General features: G+C 43.7%; 6 protein-coding genes across 6 annotated transcripts; 4 read left to right on the top strand and 2 right to left on the bottom strand.

Moving 5' to 3' along the window:
- Nucleotides 1-8,753: 8,753 nt before the first annotated feature.
- On the top strand, nucleotides 8,754-12,851 carry O0I10_009087 (uncharacterized protein; the record flags this gene model as incomplete). Its single annotated transcript, XM_058489084.1, has 5 exons — nucleotides 8,754-10,403; nucleotides 10,465-11,028; nucleotides 11,086-12,330; nucleotides 12,385-12,478; nucleotides 12,538-12,851. 5 exons carry the CDS (start codon nucleotides 8,754-8,756, stop codon nucleotides 12,849-12,851), a joined length of 3,867 nt encoding a protein of 1,288 aa, XP_058340132.1.
- A 234-nt stretch (nucleotides 12,852-13,085) lies between these two features.
- Nucleotides 13,086-14,194, top strand: O0I10_009086 (uncharacterized protein; the record flags this gene model as incomplete). Its single annotated transcript, XM_058489083.1, has 5 exons — nucleotides 13,086-13,089; nucleotides 13,151-13,276; nucleotides 13,342-13,498; nucleotides 13,558-13,673; nucleotides 13,737-14,194. 5 exons carry the CDS (start codon nucleotides 13,086-13,088, stop codon nucleotides 14,192-14,194), a joined length of 861 nt encoding a protein of 286 aa, XP_058340131.1.
- Nucleotides 14,195-14,472: 278 nt separating this feature from the next.
- Nucleotides 14,473-16,348, top strand: O0I10_009085 (uncharacterized protein; the record flags this gene model as incomplete). Its single annotated transcript, XM_058489082.1, has 6 exons — nucleotides 14,473-14,593; nucleotides 14,657-14,796; nucleotides 14,855-14,982; nucleotides 15,044-15,656; nucleotides 15,726-15,977; nucleotides 16,034-16,348. 6 exons carry the CDS (start codon nucleotides 14,473-14,475, stop codon nucleotides 16,346-16,348), a joined length of 1,569 nt encoding a protein of 522 aa, XP_058340130.1.
- A 2-nt stretch (nucleotides 16,349-16,350) lies between these two features.
- On the bottom strand, nucleotides 16,351-16,800 carry O0I10_009084 (uncharacterized protein; the record flags this gene model as incomplete). The annotated part of the gene is made up of 3 exons (XM_058489081.1): nucleotides 16,351-16,376; nucleotides 16,446-16,655; nucleotides 16,734-16,800. 3 exons carry the CDS (start codon nucleotides 16,798-16,800, stop codon nucleotides 16,351-16,353), a joined length of 303 nt encoding a protein of 100 aa, XP_058340129.1.
- Nucleotides 16,801-17,597: 797 nt separating this feature from the next.
- O0I10_009083 (uncharacterized protein) lies at nucleotides 17,598-18,284 on the top strand (the record flags this gene model as incomplete). Its single annotated transcript, XM_058489080.1, has 3 exons — nucleotides 17,598-17,786; nucleotides 17,862-18,212; nucleotides 18,270-18,284. The coding sequence occupies 3 exons, from the start codon at nucleotides 17,598-17,600 to the stop codon at nucleotides 18,282-18,284; spliced, it is 555 nt and encodes a 184-aa protein (XP_058340128.1).
- A 177-nt stretch (nucleotides 18,285-18,461) lies between these two features.
- Nucleotides 18,462-19,906, bottom strand: O0I10_009082 (uncharacterized protein; the record flags this gene model as incomplete). Its single annotated transcript, XM_058489079.1, has 5 exons — nucleotides 18,462-18,485; nucleotides 18,547-18,648; nucleotides 18,715-18,864; nucleotides 19,029-19,360; nucleotides 19,498-19,906. The coding sequence occupies 5 exons, from the start codon at nucleotides 19,904-19,906 to the stop codon at nucleotides 18,462-18,464; spliced, it is 1,017 nt and encodes a 338-aa protein (XP_058340127.1).
- Between the last annotated feature and the right edge of the window lie 2,346 nt (nucleotides 19,907-22,252).

Genomic DNA, 22,252 nt, shown 5'->3' with positions numbered 1-22,252 from the left:
TTCGTGTGTTACAGCAGCGGATCAATAAGCTCATCGGGTGTGCCACGAATTTTCTCATAAAGTACCCATTACCTATTCCTTACCTTACTCTCCTGATGTACAGACCTTGATGACTTTGAAACCGCTACATAGATGTAACAAGAGTATGGGAAGATCCGCTCTTGATTAAATGGCCATCGGGTTACATGATTTTCGAAAAGGAAATCCCTAAGTAGTATTGTGCTCAAAGGTTTTGCAATCCCCAAAGTAGATGGAATAGGATAGATGCCAGGATAAAGAAATCATAAGCATACAATGGAAATTGGCTTCTTTGTTATGCCTATTTATATACTTCATGGTGTTGGTGGATTGAACGTTGACATGTTTCTCATACAATGTTGCATAGGGTGATGCCATAGTTAAGCATGGTATGCTCATGTACTCGCGCCGCATTGTATCACAGCTCGTTCTTTCTTGAGCATAATGAATTAAACTCACAATGAAATAAGAGCCTGCAACAAGCACTACTATGTTGTTTGGCATCGTCACTCTCGAACTTATTGAAGCTATAGCAAGTGTGATAGCTTTGTAACAAAAGAACAAAAGCATTTTGATACGCTGATGTAAATGACCCAATCTCGCCCTCCATCTTTTAATTTGTAGTCCCCTTTCAATCCAAAAACCAACCAAGTGATCCACACCTTGCACATCTGAGCCGATAGTACGACACCCTTCTAATAGTATGTTGCATCCAATTTTCATTCAATGACAAAGTCGAACGATGGCATATGGTAGTGTAGATGTTTATCCAGTAAATATGATAAAAGAACAGCATTGCAAATTGTATAAGATACGGGTGAATCACACAGGGTCATCAGGGATAATTGTGTCATTCTATCCTTGGTTGCTGCCAACACCATGTACATCCTTCTTCATCCTTGCGTGGAAAATAGCTGCTGTATGATTTGACTTGAGCATCATAATATCATCCATAGCTGTAAAACAGCTTCTTTCGTCGATTCCATCCAATCCATCATCATCTTCAGGGGTATCCAAGTGATTACGATCCATCATTCCTGCTGACGACTTGTCAAAGAACCAAAGCAACATGCCAAGATTTCCCATCACTGCAGCTGATTGCATCCATCCATCATGACCATTGCAAATTCAATATGCTGGTAGAAAGAAGCACCAGAGATCGCTGCTGATACGCTTCCTTTTCCATCCGGCTGTTGGTTTATCCCTCTCTTGGTGGTGAAGATTGCTTGCATTGTGGTGTACTAGATAGCTGATATGGCATCATCCATTGGTATCCAAATGTATCAAAGAAAGTTGCCACACGTAAGTAAAGCTACTTCTGTACAATGCACATCTGCTGTTCACGTATAAAAAGGCTGCATGGCAGGATGCTACAAGTAGCTGAGATAATGGAGTGAAGGCCTTGCTAATAGCAGCTGCTGTTACGTTTGGTTGTGGCAAAGGAGCGTGCAAGAGCGTGTGTTGTAGTAGAGTGACAAGGTTGTGAACGCTCCTTGAGACAATGGAGTAAAGACCTCGCTAATAGCAAATGCTGCAATGAATGCTGTTACGTTTGATCGTGGCAGAGGAGTGTGCAAGAGCGTGTGTCGCGTCAAGAGATGAGTGTGTTGTAGTCGGCTGCACACGCCATGGACTTCTCATTCAGTCAAGACAATCGGATCAAGACAATCGTAGGATGGACATGATGGGTTGAAGCAGGACAATCGTTCGCAGAGGGTAGTTGTATACTTGAATGCATCAACAGTTGAGAATGGGAGCAAGAGGGAAAAGGTTGAGAATGGGAAGAGCTGTGAATTTAAGGGAGTTGAACTGAAGTTGAATGCTACTTCTTTGTTTGAGCGTTGTTCAGTCAAATCCTTTCGGATCAAGAAAGTTAAATGATGGGCATGCTGGACTGGAGCAGGACAATCATTCGTATGCATTGGATTGGACAACAAATATGATTGGGAGCAATGGGCTATTAGCCGGCTGTTTACGTATAACTAACCAGATAATTTTTTCTGATTTTGGATGATACTTCTGTGTTTGAGCGTTGTTCAGTCAAATCCACACGGATCAAGAAAGTTGAATGATGGGCATGCTGGGCTGGAGCAGGACAATCGTTCGTATGCAGAGGATTAGGCAACATTCCTGATCAGAAAGAAGTAGCTGTTAGGTCGCAATATGAACCGTTACTGAAAAGTGTAAAAGTATCATGCAAAACAGCTGTGTTACACAAAGACGCCCCTGTGCATCTTTCGCTCTATCAGGGCCAAGCTAATTCACAATGAACAAAGACCACCCTTCATATAGCATCACGCTGACAGCATATGTAAAACATGAAGGTGCCTGTATCTCTAAACTTTACAATCAAACGTGGGGTCTTTAATAGAACAGAGTTGCTCGCCGGGGTCAAAGCGATCTTGTGTCAAAGTATGAAGTTCATCGCGGCCATTCCCAGATTCACCCAATGTCGCCACCAGCCAAAAATAATTTTGCTCGTCGTGGAAAAAAAATTCAAGAGGTCGACCCCTGGATCCTGTATGGCTGGTGGCGACATTTGCGAAATCGCGGATTGGCAAGCTTGATCATGAAACTTGCACCCAAGGTGCAGTTGGCCAAGCCGAGCACATTGCTCTAATAAAAACCCCACGTTTCATTGTAAAGTTTAGAGATACAGCCACCTTTATGTTTGTAAGCGTGATGCTATATGAAGAGTGGTCTTTGTTTAATGTAAAGTAGTATGGCTATAATAGAGCAAAAGATGCAGAAGGACCTCTTTGGGTGACTCAGCTAAAAAGTCAGGACTTCAGGGACAATGCATGAAAGATACGCAACCCTCACTTTATGTCATACATTGGCAGCTAATAGCCACTTTTGTGCATTCCCAACTTTTGTGCATTCTTTTGTAGGTGGACGATGCTCCTGCTCTAGACATTCATTTCCATGATTAAAGTAGGTTGATCCGAGCTGATTTGGTTGAGTTACGCTCACACAAGATTACATCGGTTGAGCTACATCGAGCGTGCTTTATGTCCAGAGTGATGTAATCTCTCTTTGACCGTAGCTCAGTCAAATCAGCTCGGATCAACCTACTTTAACCATGGAAATGAATGTCTAGAGCAGGGGCATCGTTCCCATGCAGTGGATCTCGCAACAATGATGATTGGATAAAAGTGGCCGTCAGCTAGCAATACATGCCTGTTCCTAGATGATCCATAAAGTAATTATACATTGACCCTTTCATTCATGCAAACATAGCTGTGTTACACAACACGACCCTCTGCATCTTTTGCTCTGCCAGGGTCCACCTACTTGACAATGAACAAAGACCACTCTTCATATAGCATCACGCTTACAAACATAAAGGTGCCTGTATCTCCAAACTTTACAATGAAACGTGGGGTTTTTATTAGAGCAATGGGCTCGGCTTGGCCAACTGCACCTTGGTTGCCAGTTTCACGATCAAGCTTGCCAATCCCAGATTTCGCAATGTCGCCACCAGCCAAACAGGATCCAGGAGTCGACCTCTTCGACGACGACGACCAAAAAATATTTTTTGGGCTGTTTGCGACATTGAACGCGAAACGTTCACACAAGGTGCTATTGGCCAAGTCGAGCACATTGCTCTAATAAAAACCCCACGTTTGATTGTAAAGTTTGGAGATACAGGCACCTTTATGTTTGTAAGCGTGATGCTATATGAAGAGTGGTCTTTGTTCATTGTCAAGTAGGTGGATCCTGGCAGAGCAAAAGATGCAGAGGGACCTCTTTGTGTAACTCAGCTACTTTGCATGACTGCAAGGATGGAAGGATGATACTGTATACTATTGACAATAGCCCATACATTGGCTGCTAATAGCCACTTTTGTGCATTCCGAACTTTTGTGCATTCCATCATAATGAAACGATGCTCCTCCTCCAGAAATTCATTTCCTTGATTCAATTATCTTGATCCGAGCTGATTTGGCTGAGCTACGGTCAAAGAGAGATTATATCAATCTATACATCAGCATACATTCGAATGTCTCAGCTGATTAATCCTTGTTCGACCGTAACTCAACCAAATCAGCTCGGATCAAGCTACTTGAATCATGGAAATGAATGTCTGGAGCAGGCGAATCGTCCACCTACAATGGAATGCACAAAAGCTGTGAATGCACAAAAGTGTCTATTTGCTGCCAATGTACACCTGAAAATGAGGGTTGCGTACCTGCCATGCATTGTCCCTGAAGTCCAAACTTTTTAACCCAGTTACACAAACACGTCCCTCTGCATCTTTTGCTCTGCCAGGGTCCAGCTACTTCACAATGAACGAAGACCACTTGTCATATAGCATCACGCTTACAAACATAAAGGTGCCTGTATCTCCAAACTTTACAATGAAACGTAGGGTTTTTATTAGAGCATTGGGCTCGGCTTGGCCAACAGCACCTTGTGTGAAAGTTTCGCGTTCAATGTCGCAAACAGCCCAAAAAATATTTTTTGGTCGTCGTCGTCGTCGACCCCTGGATCCTGTTTGGCTGGTGGCGACATTGCGAAATCTGGGATTGGCAAGCTTGATCGTGAAACTGGCACCCAAGATGCAGTTGGCCAAGCCGAGCCCATTGCTCTAATAAAAACCCCACGTTTCATTGTAAAGTTTGGAGATACAGGCACGTTTATGTTTGTAAGCGTGATGCTATATGAGAAGTGGTCTTTGTTTAATGTAAAGTAGTATGACTATAATAGAGCAAAAGATGCAGAGGGCGCGTTTGTGTAACTTGAGTCATTCAGCACAGGCGATGCATGATTCTTGTACACAATTTAGGAATAGTTAAAAATGCCAGCTAATAACCTGGTCCTCCCATTCTCCATTGTTGCCCAAAACAACGCATGTGGACGATTCTCCTGCTCCAGCCCAGCATGCCCATCATTCAACTTTCTTGATCCGATTAGATTTGACTGGAAAATGCTCAAACACAGAAACGTCATCCAATATCAGAAGAATCAAATTGGTAAGTTATTTGTAAACCGCCGGCTAATAGCCCATTCCTTCCATTCACCTTTGTTGTCCAACCCAATGCATACGAACGATTGTCTTGCTCCAGCCCAGCATGCCCATGATTTAACTTTCATGATTCGAGCTAACCTGGTAGTAAGGTAATGGCTGTTGTTGGATCATCATTATTATGTAAAGTGTAAAATGGCACACACCCTTTTGCTATACGTGAGGATCATATCTTTTATTTACGTGTACCTATTGTCTATTACGAGGATCATGATGGGTGGATGGTGAGTATAGGGTAATTGAGTGGCCTCAGTGTAATAGCAGTAGGGGGGATTTAAACTTGGGGGACAGTAGCTCCACGACTTGAGACAACGCTTCTCTTCTTTTTCTCCCACCTTTCCTTATTCCATTCACGACGTCTCGATCAAGGTAATGTATTGTAAAAGAGTGCTCTTGTTGGTTGTGAGGTAATGAACACGCATGGGGAGGGAGTATGTGTATCCAAGTTCTGCTAAATGAGCGAGGGTAATGGTTGGTGGTAGCCATGGTGACATGGTCGTCTCCTCTTGGTCGTTGTTATCCCCGCAAATTTAGAGTATCCTGTGGCCGCTCCCAAAACGATTAAAAGATTTGGAGATGTGCTCATCGTATTATGGAATGGTTCAAATGACGTGTATTAACTATACGATGCATGTATCAACTTTATAATATTAAGAAAATAGAGTAATTTACAAATATGGAATAGAGGTGGGTAATAGTAATAAAGAGAACCAGAGTGGAAATGAAAAGAACAAGAGCATGGAATACAATAAAAAGCCGAAGATGGCACCCAACAAAGACAAAGCATATGAAAGTATTCGTTAGCATTTGGAGAGTAGCATCAACGCATCATCATAGACTTACCAAGTGATTTTCCAGCCAGGAATCAAAGAAAAAAAAAGGGAAAGAGAGAGGGGGGAGCAAGGAAAGAGAGAAAGAGGGAAGCAACGAAGAAGAACAAAGAAAAAAAGAAAGAAAAAAGAAGGAAACCGGCTGGAGGGCCATCCCCTCACCTGCAGCAATGAAACGGATGTTAGGCCAAGGAGATGAATGCAAAAACAAGTACACTTACCCTGCACAGGTGGGGTCAGGCATGGGGAAACAAGGCGAAGCTTGTGGGAAGGCGGGGCCCAAACAGAGGACAGCGAAGGTCTTGCAGGTAACACCCTTGTTGATAATCCTAAAGAGAAGACGATGTAAGGAAATGTTGCTTTGAAAGTGATAAATCATATAACTTACACTTGCTGATGATGATAATGATGGTGAGGAGGAGGAGAAGCAGAGAAGGAACGGCAGCAAATCTTGATGATGATATTGGAGCTACAAGAAGTACATACGAATGAGATGGCATTAGATGAATGCTATTAGCTGTCCACTTACCAAATGAGCGTGTATGGGTGTGTGTGCGTTTGCGCGAAATTAACGAGAAGAAGATGGGGAAAAAAGGTGCTGCGGAACGGGGGGTAGCCTTTTATCATTTCTGCGCGTAACACGCGACATGAGCACGCCATCACATTGATGATACCTCTGCCCTTGGCTTTTTTCTTTTCAATGCAATCCTTTCCCCTGATCATTGTAACTCATGTTCTTTTCATGAGACGATTCCAAAACCGTTTCAAACGCATTGATCCGAGCCAATCTAACAAGTTCGTATTTGGAAGACCATAAAACATGCAAGAAGGAAAAATTCACAATCACTTGTATATATCAAAATGTGCTCTGAAACGTGCTCTACATTTTGGTCTTTTACTTTTTCAAAATGGATGGGATTTGATTGAGATACGACCGTTTTCCATGAGACGTGACATCGATGTAACTCATGCCTTTGTTTGGTTGACAAGCTATATCATACCTTAATCATATAATGTTCTCCGATACCTGCTCTTCATTTCCATATTTCACATTTTCAGAATGGGTGCGATTTGCATGAGATACGGTGGATTTTATTCAAAGATGGCAATACTTAATCCCATACCTTTCACCCTTTGACACTTCATGCTGTGTATTAACAATAAAACAATCTTTAGCACTTGCTCTACGTTTTGGTCTTTTGCTTTTTCAAAATGGATGCGATTTGACTGAGATACGACCATTTTCCTCTGCAACGTGACCGTGTTGTAGCTCATGCCTTGGTTTCCTTGACAAGCTATATCATGCCCCAAGAGTAAAATGTTCTCCGACACCTGTTCTTCATTTCCATATTTTACATTTTCAGAATGGACGCGATTTGCCTGGGATACGATGGATTTTATTCAAAGATGACAATACTATGAATCAAAATGGATAATTGCGTTCGTTGCTGCCTCGTAGATATACCCATCCGGTTGTAAAACACCTTTTGTCAAAGACTTAAGCCCTCTCGTCAATGCCATCTCAATCCAATCCATTATCATCCTCGACCGCATTCATATTATATGATCCTTCCTCCCCGCTGTTAACGTGCGAAGTAATCAACGCAGCATTCCAAGGTTTCTCGTCACTTTAATTGATTGATCCCATCCATCATAACCCAATACGACTCCTGATAAGCTTCCTTAGGCATCCTGATGTTGGTCAACCTCTTTCTTTTGTCCATTGTATTTCAACCTGTCGACATATATGATAGCTGATATGGCATCATCCATAGGGACCCGTATTTATTGAATCAACTTGTTACATGTAAATAAAGGCTGCAATGTAGGTCGCTACAAGTAACTTGGAGATAATGCAATAATAGCACCAGCTGTTACGGTTGGCTGTGGCAAAGATGCGTGTAAGACCATGTGTTGTAGTGAAGTGACCAAGGCTGTGAATGCTGTTACGTTTGATTGTGGTTGAGTGGTGTACGAGAAGAAGTAGCGTCAAGAAACGTGGGTGTTGTAGAGGGGTGTACACGCCATGGACCTGCCATTCAGTCAAAGACAATCGGATCAAGGCAGTTGTAGGATTGACATGATGGGGTGAAGCAGGGCAATCGTTCGCATGCGATGGAATGGCAAACAGTTGAGATTGGGAGGGTGCAATGTAGGACACAGGGGGAAGAGAGAATAAGGCAGCACCTGAGTCGGGTGATTAGAAGTTGAGCCTATTATTATTAGCGTGAGTGCCTATAACGATCATAAAGATGGATGCTACATATTGTGTCTGCATGCTTATTATACACTGTGGATCAAAGCATTATTCCATAGGTAGTAGTAAGCCCTTCCACACAAAATCGACGTTTACGAGCGAAGCGAGCAACCCGGGCCGCTAGTCTTTATTGATAGCAGTAATAGCTTAAAAGGTCACGTGGGAAGGAGGATCATTGTAACATCTATGTACTACTAGCAGCATTGTTTGATGTCCATAAAGAGTAGTAAGGAAGCGTGGATGGATGCAGCGTTTTACATGATCGGAGACAATGAATAATGTAGCTGCTGACACTGTATGCAACAAACCTGTTTTTTATTCTTGAATGAGGAAACAAGCTAATATCAAGAAGGACAATGATGCATCATGCATGTAACAAATGTGACACTTTTGAACGACGCGGTATTGTCGGGGCCCGATCACTTGAGCAAGCGGGCATGAATTGAACGCCCTCGGAGACCTTTCTTTTTTCCTTTATCTCTTCACACACACGCATACGTACACACCAAGACGAATGAGAAGGCGTCTATACAACACATTACTCTTTTATTTTGCTTTCTTTGTCTGCATTGCATATGCCGATCAGTACACGCCCATACATCGTGAAGGCTACTGTGCCATGCGCGGCCAGTGTGGATTGGACGGCTTTCTTCCGTTGAATTGCATCTACAATGACGTTGCCGTACAACCAGAGACCGATAGTTTTCGCCGTTTGCTCATCGACACATGTGGCGTTGAGTATGCTACTGGGCCTGTGTGTTGTGATGATACACAAGTAGAGGCGCTTGCCAACCAGGTCAAAGCCGCTGAACCGATCGTGTCGTCTTGTCCTGCTTGCTGGTCCAACTTTTTACAATTCTGGTGCTCTTTTACGTGTTCGCCGAACCAATCGATGTTTGTGAATGTGACGGATACCAAGCTTTCTGGGGATGATGTACCACTCGTGAGTCAAACGGATTTCTGGGTGGGCAATGACTTTGGCAACGACTTTTTCGACAGCTGCAAGGATATCAAGTTTGCTGCAAGTAACGGATACGCCATGGATTTCATTGGTGGTGGTGCAAAGGATTGGCATAGCATGGTTTCATTTATGGGTCAAAGACGTCCTGGATTAGGTAGCCCCTTTCAAATCGATTTCCCACCCGTGACATTAGGCGATGCTTTGGAACGTTACAATGACCGAGGCAAAGCATGCAATGATTCAGATCCAGCTTATCGGTGTGCTTGCGTTGATTGTGAACCAGCATGTCCTGTACTCCCGCCATCACCGGGCGAGATGCCACAATGCTACGTGGGTGCATTGACATGCTGGGAATTTGCTCTGGTGACCCTGTATTGCATGATTCTTTTGGTGGCCATTGTCCTCATTCTTTTCCGACAACGCCGCATTGGTCGTATTTTTCAAAAGTGGTTTGGACTCAATCTGGAACGTGATGAAGCTCGGGGTTTATATGAACGTGTGGCACTTGCAGAAGACGATGAGCACAACAGCGACGATGAAGAGAATGAACATTTATTGGATCCTGATCACACACCAAGGAGATATTGGTTGAATGCTCGGCTACAACATTGGTTCTATCGACAAGGATTGGTATGTGCACGTTATCCATGGGCTGTCATTGCAGCTGGTCTTTGTTTGGTGGTATTGTGTTCAGCTGGATGGTCACGTTTCGCTGTGGAAAGAGATCCTATCAACCTATGGGTGTCGCCTTCCTCTCAAGCATTGGCAGAAAAGAACCATTTCGATACCCACTTTTCACCCTTTTATCGCACCACACAATTATTTGTCGTCAGCGAGACATCCGATCCCATCGCATCAGCTGAGCACCTTGAGAGCTTATTCGCCTTGGAGAAGGAGATACGTGAGCTAAAGTCGGATCCCCATGGTATACAATTTCAAGATGTTTGCTTTCATCCCAATGGTGACGCTTGTGTGGTTCAATCGGTTACTGGATATTGGCAAGGCGACGCCTCCATGTTTGACCCAAGTAGTTGGGAGGATGATTTACGTGATTGTATCGATCAGCCATCCTTATGCTTGCCAGATTTTCAACAACCGCTCAAACCTGAAATGATTCTTGGTGGATATGAAGATGATGCATTTATGCAAGCAAAGGCATTTGTCGTCACATTCGTGTTGCAAAATTCACTCGATCCTGTGGTCGCTTCAAAGGCAGAAGAATGGGAAAAGACATTGATCCACAAGGTGTTAAGCAATGTCAATGATCGTCCCGAGTGGAAGGATGTCCATATTAGCTTTTCAACAGAGGTAACAAGGAGGCATGGATGTTCCATATGGGGGGTACTAATAGGCTCTATTTCAATTGTAGAGCTCTTTGGAGACTGAACTCAACAAATCTTCCAACACGGATGCCAAGACGGTGATTATCAGCTATATTGTCATGTTTGTGTATGCATCTCTCGCCCTTGGAAAGTTCAGATCTTGGAACGTACGACGATTGGTTGTGGATACCAGGTTCGGTTTGGGTGTCTGTGGCATCCTTATTGTCATTTTCTCCGTATCATCAGCAGTCGGCCTCTTTTCTTTTACTGGCAAAAAGACGACCTTGATCATTGCAGAAGTGATCCCCTTTTTGGTGCTCGCTGTAGGCGTTGACAACATTTTCATCCTTTGTCATGAATACTCTCGACGTGAAGAATCAGGAGAAGATGAGACAATCGATGAGCGTTTAGCAAGAACACTGGGAAAGATGGGACCAAGCATTCTTTTAAGCTCTCTAAGTGAGACCATTGCCTTTGGATTGGGAACATTGGTGACCATGCCGGCTGTGAGCAGCTTTGCCATTGTGGCATCGATTGCTATCTTTATCGACTTTATCTTGCAAGTGACCTGTTTCGTATCATGCATGGCTTTGGATGCACGTCGTGCTGAGGTAAAAAGATATCATTCACTTACAGAGTTACGGAATTGCTCATCATACATTCTATAGGCAAATCGATTGGATTGCATGCCATGTATTCGTATACGTGCACCTGAGACAGTGGAAAAGGAAGGGATCCTTGAGACATTATGCCGAATTTATTATGTTCCTGCCATTTTGGGTCGCAAGACTCGCTACATGATCTGCCTCTTTTTCCTTGGATTATTCATGTTTGCATTGGCTATTGTACCTGCATTGCCACTTGGATTGGATCAACGTATCGCATTGCCTTCCGATTCCTACCTCGTCGCGTACTTTGATGACTTGGATCAGTATTTCAATGTCGGCCCGCCTGTTTACTTTGTTGTGAGTGATGCCAACATGACCGATCGACAAGTACAAAAGAAGATTTGTGGTCGTTTCTCCGCATGTGAGGAGTTCTCTTTGGCCAATGTTTTGGAGCAAGAACGAAAACGATCGAGCGTATCGTACATTGGTGAACCAACGAGCGTATGGCTTGATGAATACCTATATTGGCTCAATCCAAATGTACCTTGCTGTCACATCAAAAAGACCAGCCCTATTGTGTCACGACCTCGCTTTAGCCCATTGGAGCAGCTCTATCGTCTTTCTGGTTACGATTTGTGTGATCCATTCTTTGATCGAGATTGTGTACCCTGCCAGCCTGATTGGTCGATTAGTATGGATACGCTTCCTGAAGGTGATGAATTTGTCGAGTTTTTTGATATTTGGATCAACATGCCACCCGATGAAGATTGTCCCCTTGGTGGCAAGGCTGCATTTGGTGATGCCATTGTGATGGATCGACAACACGTGACGACCGAGACATCACATTTCAGAACATTCCATACACCTCTTCGAACACAACATGATTTTATTGAAGCCCATGCATCAGCACGCCGCATTGCAAACGACTTGAGCGAAGATCTTGGCATCAACGTATACCCCTACTCGGTGTTTTATGTGTTTTTCGAGCAATACTCGTATATCAGCATGATGGCATTTGAGCTTCTCAGCCTAGCTATCTTGTCCATCTTCATCGTTACAAGCACTTTACTTGGCAGCATGCGTTCCGGTCTCATTGTTATGGGCGTCGTGATCATGATCCTAGTGGATGTCATGGGTGTGATGACGCTATGGGGTGTGAGTCTCAATGCAGTCAGCCTTGTCAACCTCGTCATTTGTGTTGGTATCAGTGTCGAATTCTGTTGCCATGTTGCACGTGCGTTTATGGTAGCAAGTGGTAGCCGAGAGGAACGAGCTGGCAAGAGTATGGTGGATGTTGGCAGTTCGGTAAGTTTATAGGGAGGGATGCATATACACGCTTAAGCTCACATCGTCCTCTAGGTGTTTTGTGGTATTACTCTGACCAAGTTTGCTGGCATTATTGTGCTTGCGTTTACCCGGTCCAAGATCTTTGAGATTTATTATTTCCGAATGTGTAAGGATGGATGATTAATTGAATGAGGTAGAGAGAATACTTAAGGTTCTGTGTTATAGATTTGGCCATTGTTGTGCTTGGTGCATTGCATGGCTTGGTGCTGTTACCAGTATTACTCAGTATGCTTGGTGGAGAAAGCATGTCGTTGAGCGCCCTATTTGATGAAGATGGATTTTTATGGTCATCACGTGCACCTGGTGCTGGTAGAGGACTCTTGATTGATGATACGGGGAGCTATGATCAAGTATTGATTACCGATATGCCTGAAGAAAACGGTCAAGGAAACAAGTCATCCCGCCGTCGAGATCATGAGCACGGCACAACACCTGAAGCTGGCAATAACAACCATAGCTCTAGCAGCCAAGCCCTTTAATGGCATACTGTAGTCATTGTTTTGTGTTCTTTGTCTCATATTACATTACATCTATTCTTCACATGTGATTTTATTTGTCAAGTTGAAATGATGGGTTCTATTCTGGTAGTGTGTGTGGGATCATTCAACCTTGCATTGTGTGTAATCAAGTGCGCTGGAATTCAAATGGGAGGGATGATGCCTGATTTTTAACACTGCTCTCTCTTTCACACTCACTCTCTCACTGCAGAAACAATGGGTAAACACTCTCACTTGGGCATTGCCACCGATCCACTTGCTGATCGCTTTTTATTATATAGCCAATCGCACGGTATCCGATGCCATTGCTGTCCATGGCAAAGATCCCCAGCATCTGGTGGAAAAGATTATTCGTGAGCGCATCTACGATTCGCTATACTGGAAGGAACACTGTTTTGGCTTATCATGTAAGTTATCTATGCTTGATGGTATAAAAAAGCGAGGATGATGATTGACACGTGGAGAACAATAGCTGCGACACTTATGGATAAGGCTGTCAAGTTGACATACATTGGTGGGCAATACGCTGGTCAGCATCCAACCGAATTTTTATGCTTGACGCTCAAAATGTTGCAGTTGCAACCCGAGAAGGAGATCGTTCACGAGCTTATCAAACAAGAGGATTTCAAGTATGTATTGGAAAAAAGGGACATTCTATGGGGCGCGTTTACTGATGGTGAGGATTTAGATATCTACGAGCATTGGGTGCGTTCTATCTACGATTGGTGGGTCGATCCAAAGAAGTATACCTGGCTTTGGAGCCATTATTAAATGATCCTCGGAAATTGCGTGTGAGACAAGGCGGTAAGTTTGAATGGGGAAGAGCATAGGATCGAATAGAAGGCTTATGACAAGTGCGTTTATTAGACGGCTATTCATTGACATACATGGATGAATTTGTGGATCAACTACTACACGAGGAACGCGTATGCGATGTCATTTTACCACGTCTTGTCAGTCGATACATTATGGAAGAAAACGACGAATTGGAACCAAGAAAGAGTGGATTGGAAGAGGATCTCGAAAGTGATCAAGGATCAGGATCGGATAATGACGACAATGATGATGATGAAAAGCGCGGTCGTCGACGTTCAAGAAGCCCTAGCTCAAGCCGCAGTCGTAGTCGTAGTCGTAGCAGCAGCAGTAGCCGAAGCCGTAGTCGTAGTCGCGATCGTAGGAGACGTTATCGTAGTAGAAGCAGGAGTTCTAGCCGTGATCGTACAAGACGTTATCGAAGTCGAAGCAGAAGCCGAGATCGAGGAAGACGAAGAAGAAGAAGCTATAGCAGTGATAGTAGAAGCAGGAGCCGTGATAGCAGACGTTGATCGTTGTAGTTTTGTATCATCTTCATCTTCATAAAAAACTATGTTCGTCAATTGTGCGTTTTGAGTCTTGTTGGATGCATACCAAAGTTAAGGACGTGATGGCTACCAGGGTTTTGTTGGGACATGTTAATGCGCAGCAACCATTGTGTGTGTGTGACGCGAGGCGCGTTGGGTGGGAGAGCGAAAAAATAGGGGGCGACGAGAACTGTTGGCTGTGAAACGCGTCCGATTTGTACACCCACCATTCTCTTCCTTGTTGCCTACCTTTTCCCCCAAAGATGGTTTCCGATCAACTCATCACCAGCCATGGTGCATTGAAACGTGTGTGGATTGCATCCTGCTGGGAACGCAAGATTTCAAAGTCGCAATTCCTTCAAACCAACCTTCAAAAGACCATCGGTAAAGCTTCCAATGTGGGTTTCCATGACCAGACTCTATTGACATAGATACGTTACGCATTAGACGCTATCACTACCAATGATCAAGAACCTTTGACGCTACGCATGTCGGGTCAATTGCTTCTCGGTGTTGTCCGTATCCACTCTCGCAAAACACGATATTTGTTGGAAGACTGTAACGGTGCCTTGGAAAAGATTAAGCAGGTACATGACGACCAACATAGCATACCTCGTTTATTCACATAGCAACATGTGTATCTAGGCATTCAAAAAGGGTGATGTCAACATGCCAGATATCCGCCATGCACAAGTCAAAATGAAGAGCATCACGTTACCCGATCGACTTACAGAATTTGACGTCCTCTTGCCCGATGACCCATTATTAGATCTGTAATGTATCCCTTTAACACCAACAACAACATGCCGGCTTTATACTAACAATATACTTTAGTGACACCGAAGGCAGAGATCCTATTCTCGACAGCTTATCACAAATGGCATCATCACAAGACATTACATTGAGCGACATTTCATTTGGATGGGATATGCATAACCCCACAGCAGAGCAACAAGATGTCGAGACTGGACGCTTGGCGGGCGGTGATATTGATCTTCATGATGGTGTTGAACAAGGTCGTCGTGATAATGAGGCAATGCTTGACCAAGGCATGGATACGAGTATTGGCGACATTGAGAACCCACTTGCCAAGGGACATTACGATGATGGCAACATGTTGGACTTTGATGACTTTGATTTCGGCAATGACGACTTTGGTGATATTGCTCCACCCGAGGATGATAACGCTGCTGCTGGTGCTGCTGGTGCCGAGGAAACTTTTCCAGCACTCTCTCAAACATCCGAAATGGATAGCTCATTGATCCAATCTGGATTGATTCGCGATGATGATGACATGTCCATGTTTGATGCACCAGAAATCAATGAATCTATGGAGACACAACAACCACGTCGTCGTCGTCGTCGATTGGTAGTCGATCGTGTGACCGAAATCCCTCATGAACAATTACGGAAATACGCTACGGATGCTTCAACCATTGTGGATCGTGTACGTGTATATACATACATGCATGCATGCAAAGAATACTGAAATCTAATCATCTCTTTCATTATATAGAGTGCCAATGATCGACAACATGTTGCACCAAAAGCCTCACTTAATTGGAAAAAGCCAATGATTTGCACAGCTGGTACAACACTCGACTCTTTGTATTCTCGTTTAAGTCATCCCAAGCCGGTTATTCCCGCCATTACTTCACCCGTCGAGGATGATTTGGATTTCGATATCCCTGCACCTGCTCCAGAAGTACCACACAATGATGAACAAGACTATAATGATGTTGGCGGTATGGACTTTGACTTTGATGATGTAAGTATCCTTTTATCTTTATTGCATAGCATGATGAACTGACAATTGTGTTATAGTTTGGTGATGCCGGTTTCGATGATCAGCAAGTCAATGATATTGGAACAGAAGAAAACAATGGGGCTTTGGGAGCTGCTGATACCAGCATCATGACACAAAGTAGCCAAATGGGACAAAAAGCCAATGAGACACTGGAATTGGTGCAAGATAGGGCACAACAAAAGCAAGAAAATGTTATTGGATTTGGGGATTTGGGTTCAAGTACAAGAGCAGAAGCAGCAAGACGTTTCTATGACATTCTGCTACTCACTACCAAAGACATGCTCAAGGTACAACAAAACAGCCCGTTCGGTGAAATCCAGATTCGAGTATAATTTTAATGCCCATTGTCGTTGATGTGAACTGCATAATGTATCAATCAATCATCTTGTCTCTATCTCGCTTCCATTATCATACATTCCCCCTTCTTACCTTGTTGATCTTCTTCAATAAAATCCACATAGTCCTTGTTCTCAAACGTCGTATACTGGTCATTGGGAAGGGAAATGATCAACGCCTGGAACCCAATCTTGATCTCGTAAATGACCTTGCCGTTCACTGCCTCGACATCCTTCTTGGCTTGTTCAATGACAGCATCCTCCACAGGCTTCTTCAAGGCCATAATGTAATCCGTGTAGCCAGCTAAAGCAATGCATGGGCAAGTTGTCAAAAAGTCACATTCGTAGTTGTCAATAGGTGGTAGATAGTCTCGTTACTTACGTTCGGCAGCCTTGGCAACCAAGGCAACGAGTGCTACAATAAAGAAACTGATAAAGTGGAAACGCATATGTGAAAGAGATAATGTGGTAGTGGGGATTGAAAGAAGTAATGAAACAAAGAGAGGCTGTTGCACGACCCACACTCACCTCAGTGTGTGCTGAATTTAACCTTTTAGGCGGCATGATTGATCCTATAACACTTTTTTCCCGCATTCATTTCCCTGGCAACCGAGATAAACCCGTTGTTCGACCTTTTGATTAAAGGTATTCGGCGTAGTATATCTATATTACCCTTATAGAAAAAATGATTACGTCGCTCTATATGAGCAAAGACATATTTGGTAGCACCGCACCTTGCACAATGTACGCATCTCATATGACAAGTGCATCCCCCCACATCTCAATATAGATACCCAACGTCTCGATAAATTTATCATTCATGAACCATAGCAAAAAGTCGCATTCGTACAACTCGTTACTGCTAGGGATGTGTAAACGGGTAAAGTATCCAGTGGCTCGGTTTCAGGCTAGGAGAGAGATATAGGTCATGTGATACAATCATCTTGGTGGAAATGTCAACCACCACCACCACTATGCATGATCAGGCGATTGTCTTAATACGACATCCACGCCGTTGCCATTGGCAACGTAATATCATAGCAACAACACTTTAAAGTAAATGTAGTAAACTCGATGGAGACATCATTTAATGTTCATTTGGATATATCATTGTAAGGATGTGTGATGAGTGGATAGGTATGAATGGGCGCTCATTTAAACTGTTGGGGAATGATTTGGTGTCGGGTGATTGATTGACTCTCACGCACACACCCACACACTGCTCTTTACAGCAAACAAAAAGAATATGGCTGCACCTGCCGAAGAGAAGCCTGTTGCCACTGAGGAACAACAACAACGACAACAGGAACAACAACAAACCCCTGTGGACACTCCCCAATCGCGTGGTGAAAAGAAGGCTCGCAAGGCCATCCTGAGTCTTGGTGTGAAACCCGTGCCAGACATTACTCGCGTCACCTTTACGCGTGCTCGTGGTGTACGTTGTTGTCATGAGTGTGTGTGTGTGTGCTCACTTGTTGATGGACCCCATTAACAGGTTGACTGTATGTAGATTGTCTTTGCCATTGAGACCCCTGAAGTGTACAAGAGCAGTAACTCGGATACGTATATTGTGTTTGGTGAAGTCCGTGTGGATGATATGCGTCAACGTGCTCAAGCTGCTGCTGCCCAACAATTGGCTGCCGAAGCTGCTGCCAAGGCAGAAGATACTGAAGCCAATGCCCCTTCATCTGTTGCTGCTGCTGCTACTGCCGAGGAGGAGGAAGAGGATAACGAACCCGTGGATGCTACTGGTATCGAGGAAAAGGATATTGATTTAGTTGTCACCCAAGCCAATGTCTCCCGTAACAAGGCTGTCAAGGCTCTCAAGAACAACAATAACGATATCGTGAATGCTATTATGGTAAGTAAAATAGGAGGGCAAGGACGATTGAAGACTAATCCATGGATTGTCACTTAGGAATTGACCATGTAAATCTACATTTGAAAAGTAAAAAGCTTTCGTTTTTGAAAAACAAGCTGTTTATGATGGTGGATTGGATGAACAAATGTGCGATTAATTGGTACTATGCGGTATAAAAGTAAGCTATGTAAGGATGGAGGTGTTGTGTGTGTGGGTAGGTATATTGATGCATGAAGGAAAAAGGGATGATCAATCGTATATCCGGATCTCGAGCTAATGAACATGACATGAGCCATCCATCGATTGAAACCATCATCATCAGCAATTGACTTACAAAAAGGAAAGCACAACGAACAGGATCGGATATCGAGAGGCCCTTGGCATGATATAAAAGTTCATTTTCAGAGTCGATAAAGCGTGCGAGTTGTTTGATACACTATTGAAGGAAGGAAAACGTCAGATGGAGGGATTTATGCAATATCATGTCACACGCGCTCGTTACCTTTTGATAATGGGTAGTAACCAACATTGGCCAAATGTATATTGTTAAGCATTCCATAATGTTGTCAAAGACATTGAGTGACACCTTTTCAGCTCGATACATGATGGTGTTGATGGTATCCATGGTGTGCTGGAACTGATTTGCTGTAATCTAGATTATGCAACCAATACATAAGATCCATCGTATTCCATCTCTACCTACCTACCCTCCCCCTTGAACAATGATACCACCCACGTGTAATGCGCCTCTCCTTTGCTCGTTCTCCTCCTCCTTGTATCACACAACACACATCCATCCTCCTCCTCCTTATATACCTTGCCATGAAGTTCTATGGGAAACTCTGTACTGAAACGAGTGACACCATCACCTCGAGAATAATCACGTTCAATACGTATCGTTCGTGTAGGCCAGGGTCGAGCCATGTCAATCATGGTGGCGTGGATGGACTGACGAGATGTGCGTCGTGAGTAATCCTCTGACATGCGTGCTGTTGGGGGTGGTGGCGACAATGGCTGTTGCTGTTGCTGCTGCTGTAATGGTGGCGGTATCGGGTGCGACCGTGTAGCCATGGCATTCTGTTGGCCAATGTCGTTGATACCACTAGCTGTGTTCTTGTGGGTCGCCAATGAAAAAGACGATTGAGATGCTGAGTGGATCAATAAGAGAGCGTGTGAGCTTCACAGGATAAAAGAAACAAAAGGGGTGCACGAGAGAGAAAGAGAGAGACGAGGGAAAATCGAAATTGGGATGAAAGAAAGGAGGATGGGGGGGGTTGATATTTACATGGCATGTTGTTGTTGTTGTTATTACTTGACACATCATGTTGCTCTTCTTGGCGCCTTGATATAAACGGGTTAAACCCTTCGTTCTGTTGTTGTTGTTGTTGTAATAAGACTGGCAATGTATCAAGTGACATGGCTTTGCGATGCAAACTACTATGCCCTGAGCGTGTAGAGGTGGTAGTCATGCCGCTATCAATGCTGGTTGTAGAGTAGCGACGCACGTAGCCATGTCGATGTCGAGAACTAAATGCGGGTGGATAAAAAAGACATGTATCGGTGTATCGATGTTGCTGTCGTTTGTGCTGCCAAGCAAAAGCCATGGCTGTTGTTGAAGAGAAATTGTCGTATATCGTTTTTGAGCTGGATGTGGATGGATAAGAAGATGATGGCAACGATGATGAAGCAGCCATTATGTCTTGGGGCCGAAAGAAACGATCGATTTATATGTTTTCTTACTCCACTTTATATAGTGTACGCATAGAAATAAGGTGGTACTACCTTATTCACGTTGAACAATCTGTATCAAATACTTTGGGGAAGCGGATATGAGGGAACTACATACCACATGTAACACGACCATCATATAGCCTCTGACGCCATGAATTTGCTTTTTGCCGAGCAGCCGATGTTGATGAACCCCATATATACAAGCAATGTCATGTTATGAAAACAAAAATGCTTTCCAGCCACACAAAGTATGAGCCGTTCGCTTTTGTGTATCTCAACAAATGGTACACGTGGCCGTGAACTTAAAGCGGGCTGCTTGCATTCGGATGATGGCGGGTTTATCTCGCTCTATCGGCAGGCTCGGCTTGTTCATCCAATTCCGATCCTTCTATAGTGGGATCAAACATTGTTTCACCTTCCACTTTTTTTACACGCCATAAGAGATCCTTTGTAAATCAAATGATACCATGTCTCGTATCCATGGGTAAAGTGTACATACGCTCCGATACTATGCTGCCCAAGAGCGACACCCCATTACAGCCCGATCTTCCATTATTAGCTGTAGCCGTATGGCTGCATAATAAATCATTTTTTGTAATCTCAGAAACAAGTTTACTTTGATAGTAGAGTTACGTGCAATGATTAAAGAGAAGGATACTGAAATGCATTTTACATAGGCGATAAAGTGCGAGTTTTATTCCAAAGCATGTCCAAGAGCGGTATGAAGGAGAATGTATAAGGATAGTTGGTCGATCTTGTTTATCAGGGCCACGATGAAAGCGGATCAGAGGATGCCAATCTTGTTGGAAGAACCACAAAGTCTGGATTGCCATCTTTGAAGGTTTGGCTATGAGCTAGGATTTCCATATGGTTACTGGCTGCAATGCATGAATGATCCGCGAATGCGTTGATTAGAAATCAGGTTTACACTATATATCCATACGCTGACACAAACCTTGGTCTTCTGTCTCAAATGCTATGTTGGTATTCCAGCATGTGATTTTGGATGATGATGGTTGTTGTCCAGTTGATCCCTTTGACATCAAATGCATTCATTTGTATGCTGTATGCGATATACATAGCCTCTTCACAGGCGTGATGCCATGTGTGTGAGTGTCTCTGCATAGTGGAACGATTCGTGTCAATCATCATCAAACGTATGGTGAAGGTGAAAGTGTGCTTATTACATACCAGCCTTTGAGCTAGATGCTTTGCTTGATGGTGCTTCCAAAGTAGCATTGGTCTTGAACGTTTTGTCGCATGATGGGACTGGGCATGGAAACTCTTGATTCTAAGCGAAATATTAATATAGGATACCATCTTGCTTTTTTCCCTAGTGTACCTGCTTGCAAACAACCAAGGATTTGCTGGTAACGAAATTCAATTGCACGATCATATGCCTGGTGGGTATAGGCTTGCAAAGCAGGCCGTCTGATGTTCGCTTGCAAGAACAATTGTCCCCACAGCTGCCTAACCACCACAGGGTTGTTTGCCTGATTTTGATCCATTACCACTCTTGCAAATCGTTTCCCCAGTTGTCAAAAAAAAAGCATAGGCATACGGTTGTCGACTAACCCCATCCAAGCCAACCACAACGGGTATGGATCCTATCCCTGACAATCCGCTGATTGACCTCCTGCAAACGACGCTATACAACAGCTCATTAGCTTGCTTATCGTACACCAATATTAACCACCTATGGTCTTACCGGTCCATGCATGCCAGGGATATGACGATCATGATTGCCCTTCGATACGAAGCCCCACCACACATATCGCAATAAAAATATTCCTCCTTATGCAAGAACTATTAGATACATGACGTGGAAACGGAACATTTACTTACCATATGCATGGAGGTCACGTGTTGGTGATGTCTTTGTTGGATAGTAAAGGATTCACTACAGCTTCCTTTTGAATCTTGTTGTCGTTATCATTGTCATCATCGTGAGTGTGGTAATCATTGCAATCGTCATTGTTGTGAATGGGGTGATCATCGTAATCGTCATTGTGGCCTCTATAAATAAGAAAGCAGGCAAGTTAGACCATCTGGTACCGGGAATGATGACGATTTGGTATACCGCTAGGCGATCCTCTCCAAGGAAGAAACCAAATCAGAAGGAATTCACAAACCAAATCACCACCATACGAGCAACATCGGGCGATCCCTTGTTCTTGAGAAAGCACTGCACGAATCACGCAAGGCCAGTTCGATCCATGGCAAGGAAGGACATCACCTACGTAGAGTCCAGGCTCATAGTTGTTCTCATTCATCCTCTCCAAAGAAAGAATGATCCCCAATCCTTCCAA

This window comes from Lichtheimia ornata, assembly GCF_029851405.1.
Source record: "Lichtheimia ornata isolate CBS 291.66 chromosome Unknown scaffold00051, whole genome shotgun sequence".
NCBI lineage: Eukaryota > Fungi > Mucoromycota > Mucoromycetes > Mucorales > Lichtheimiaceae > Lichtheimia > Lichtheimia ornata.
This window is presented reverse-complemented; position numbering and strand designations above follow the sequence as displayed.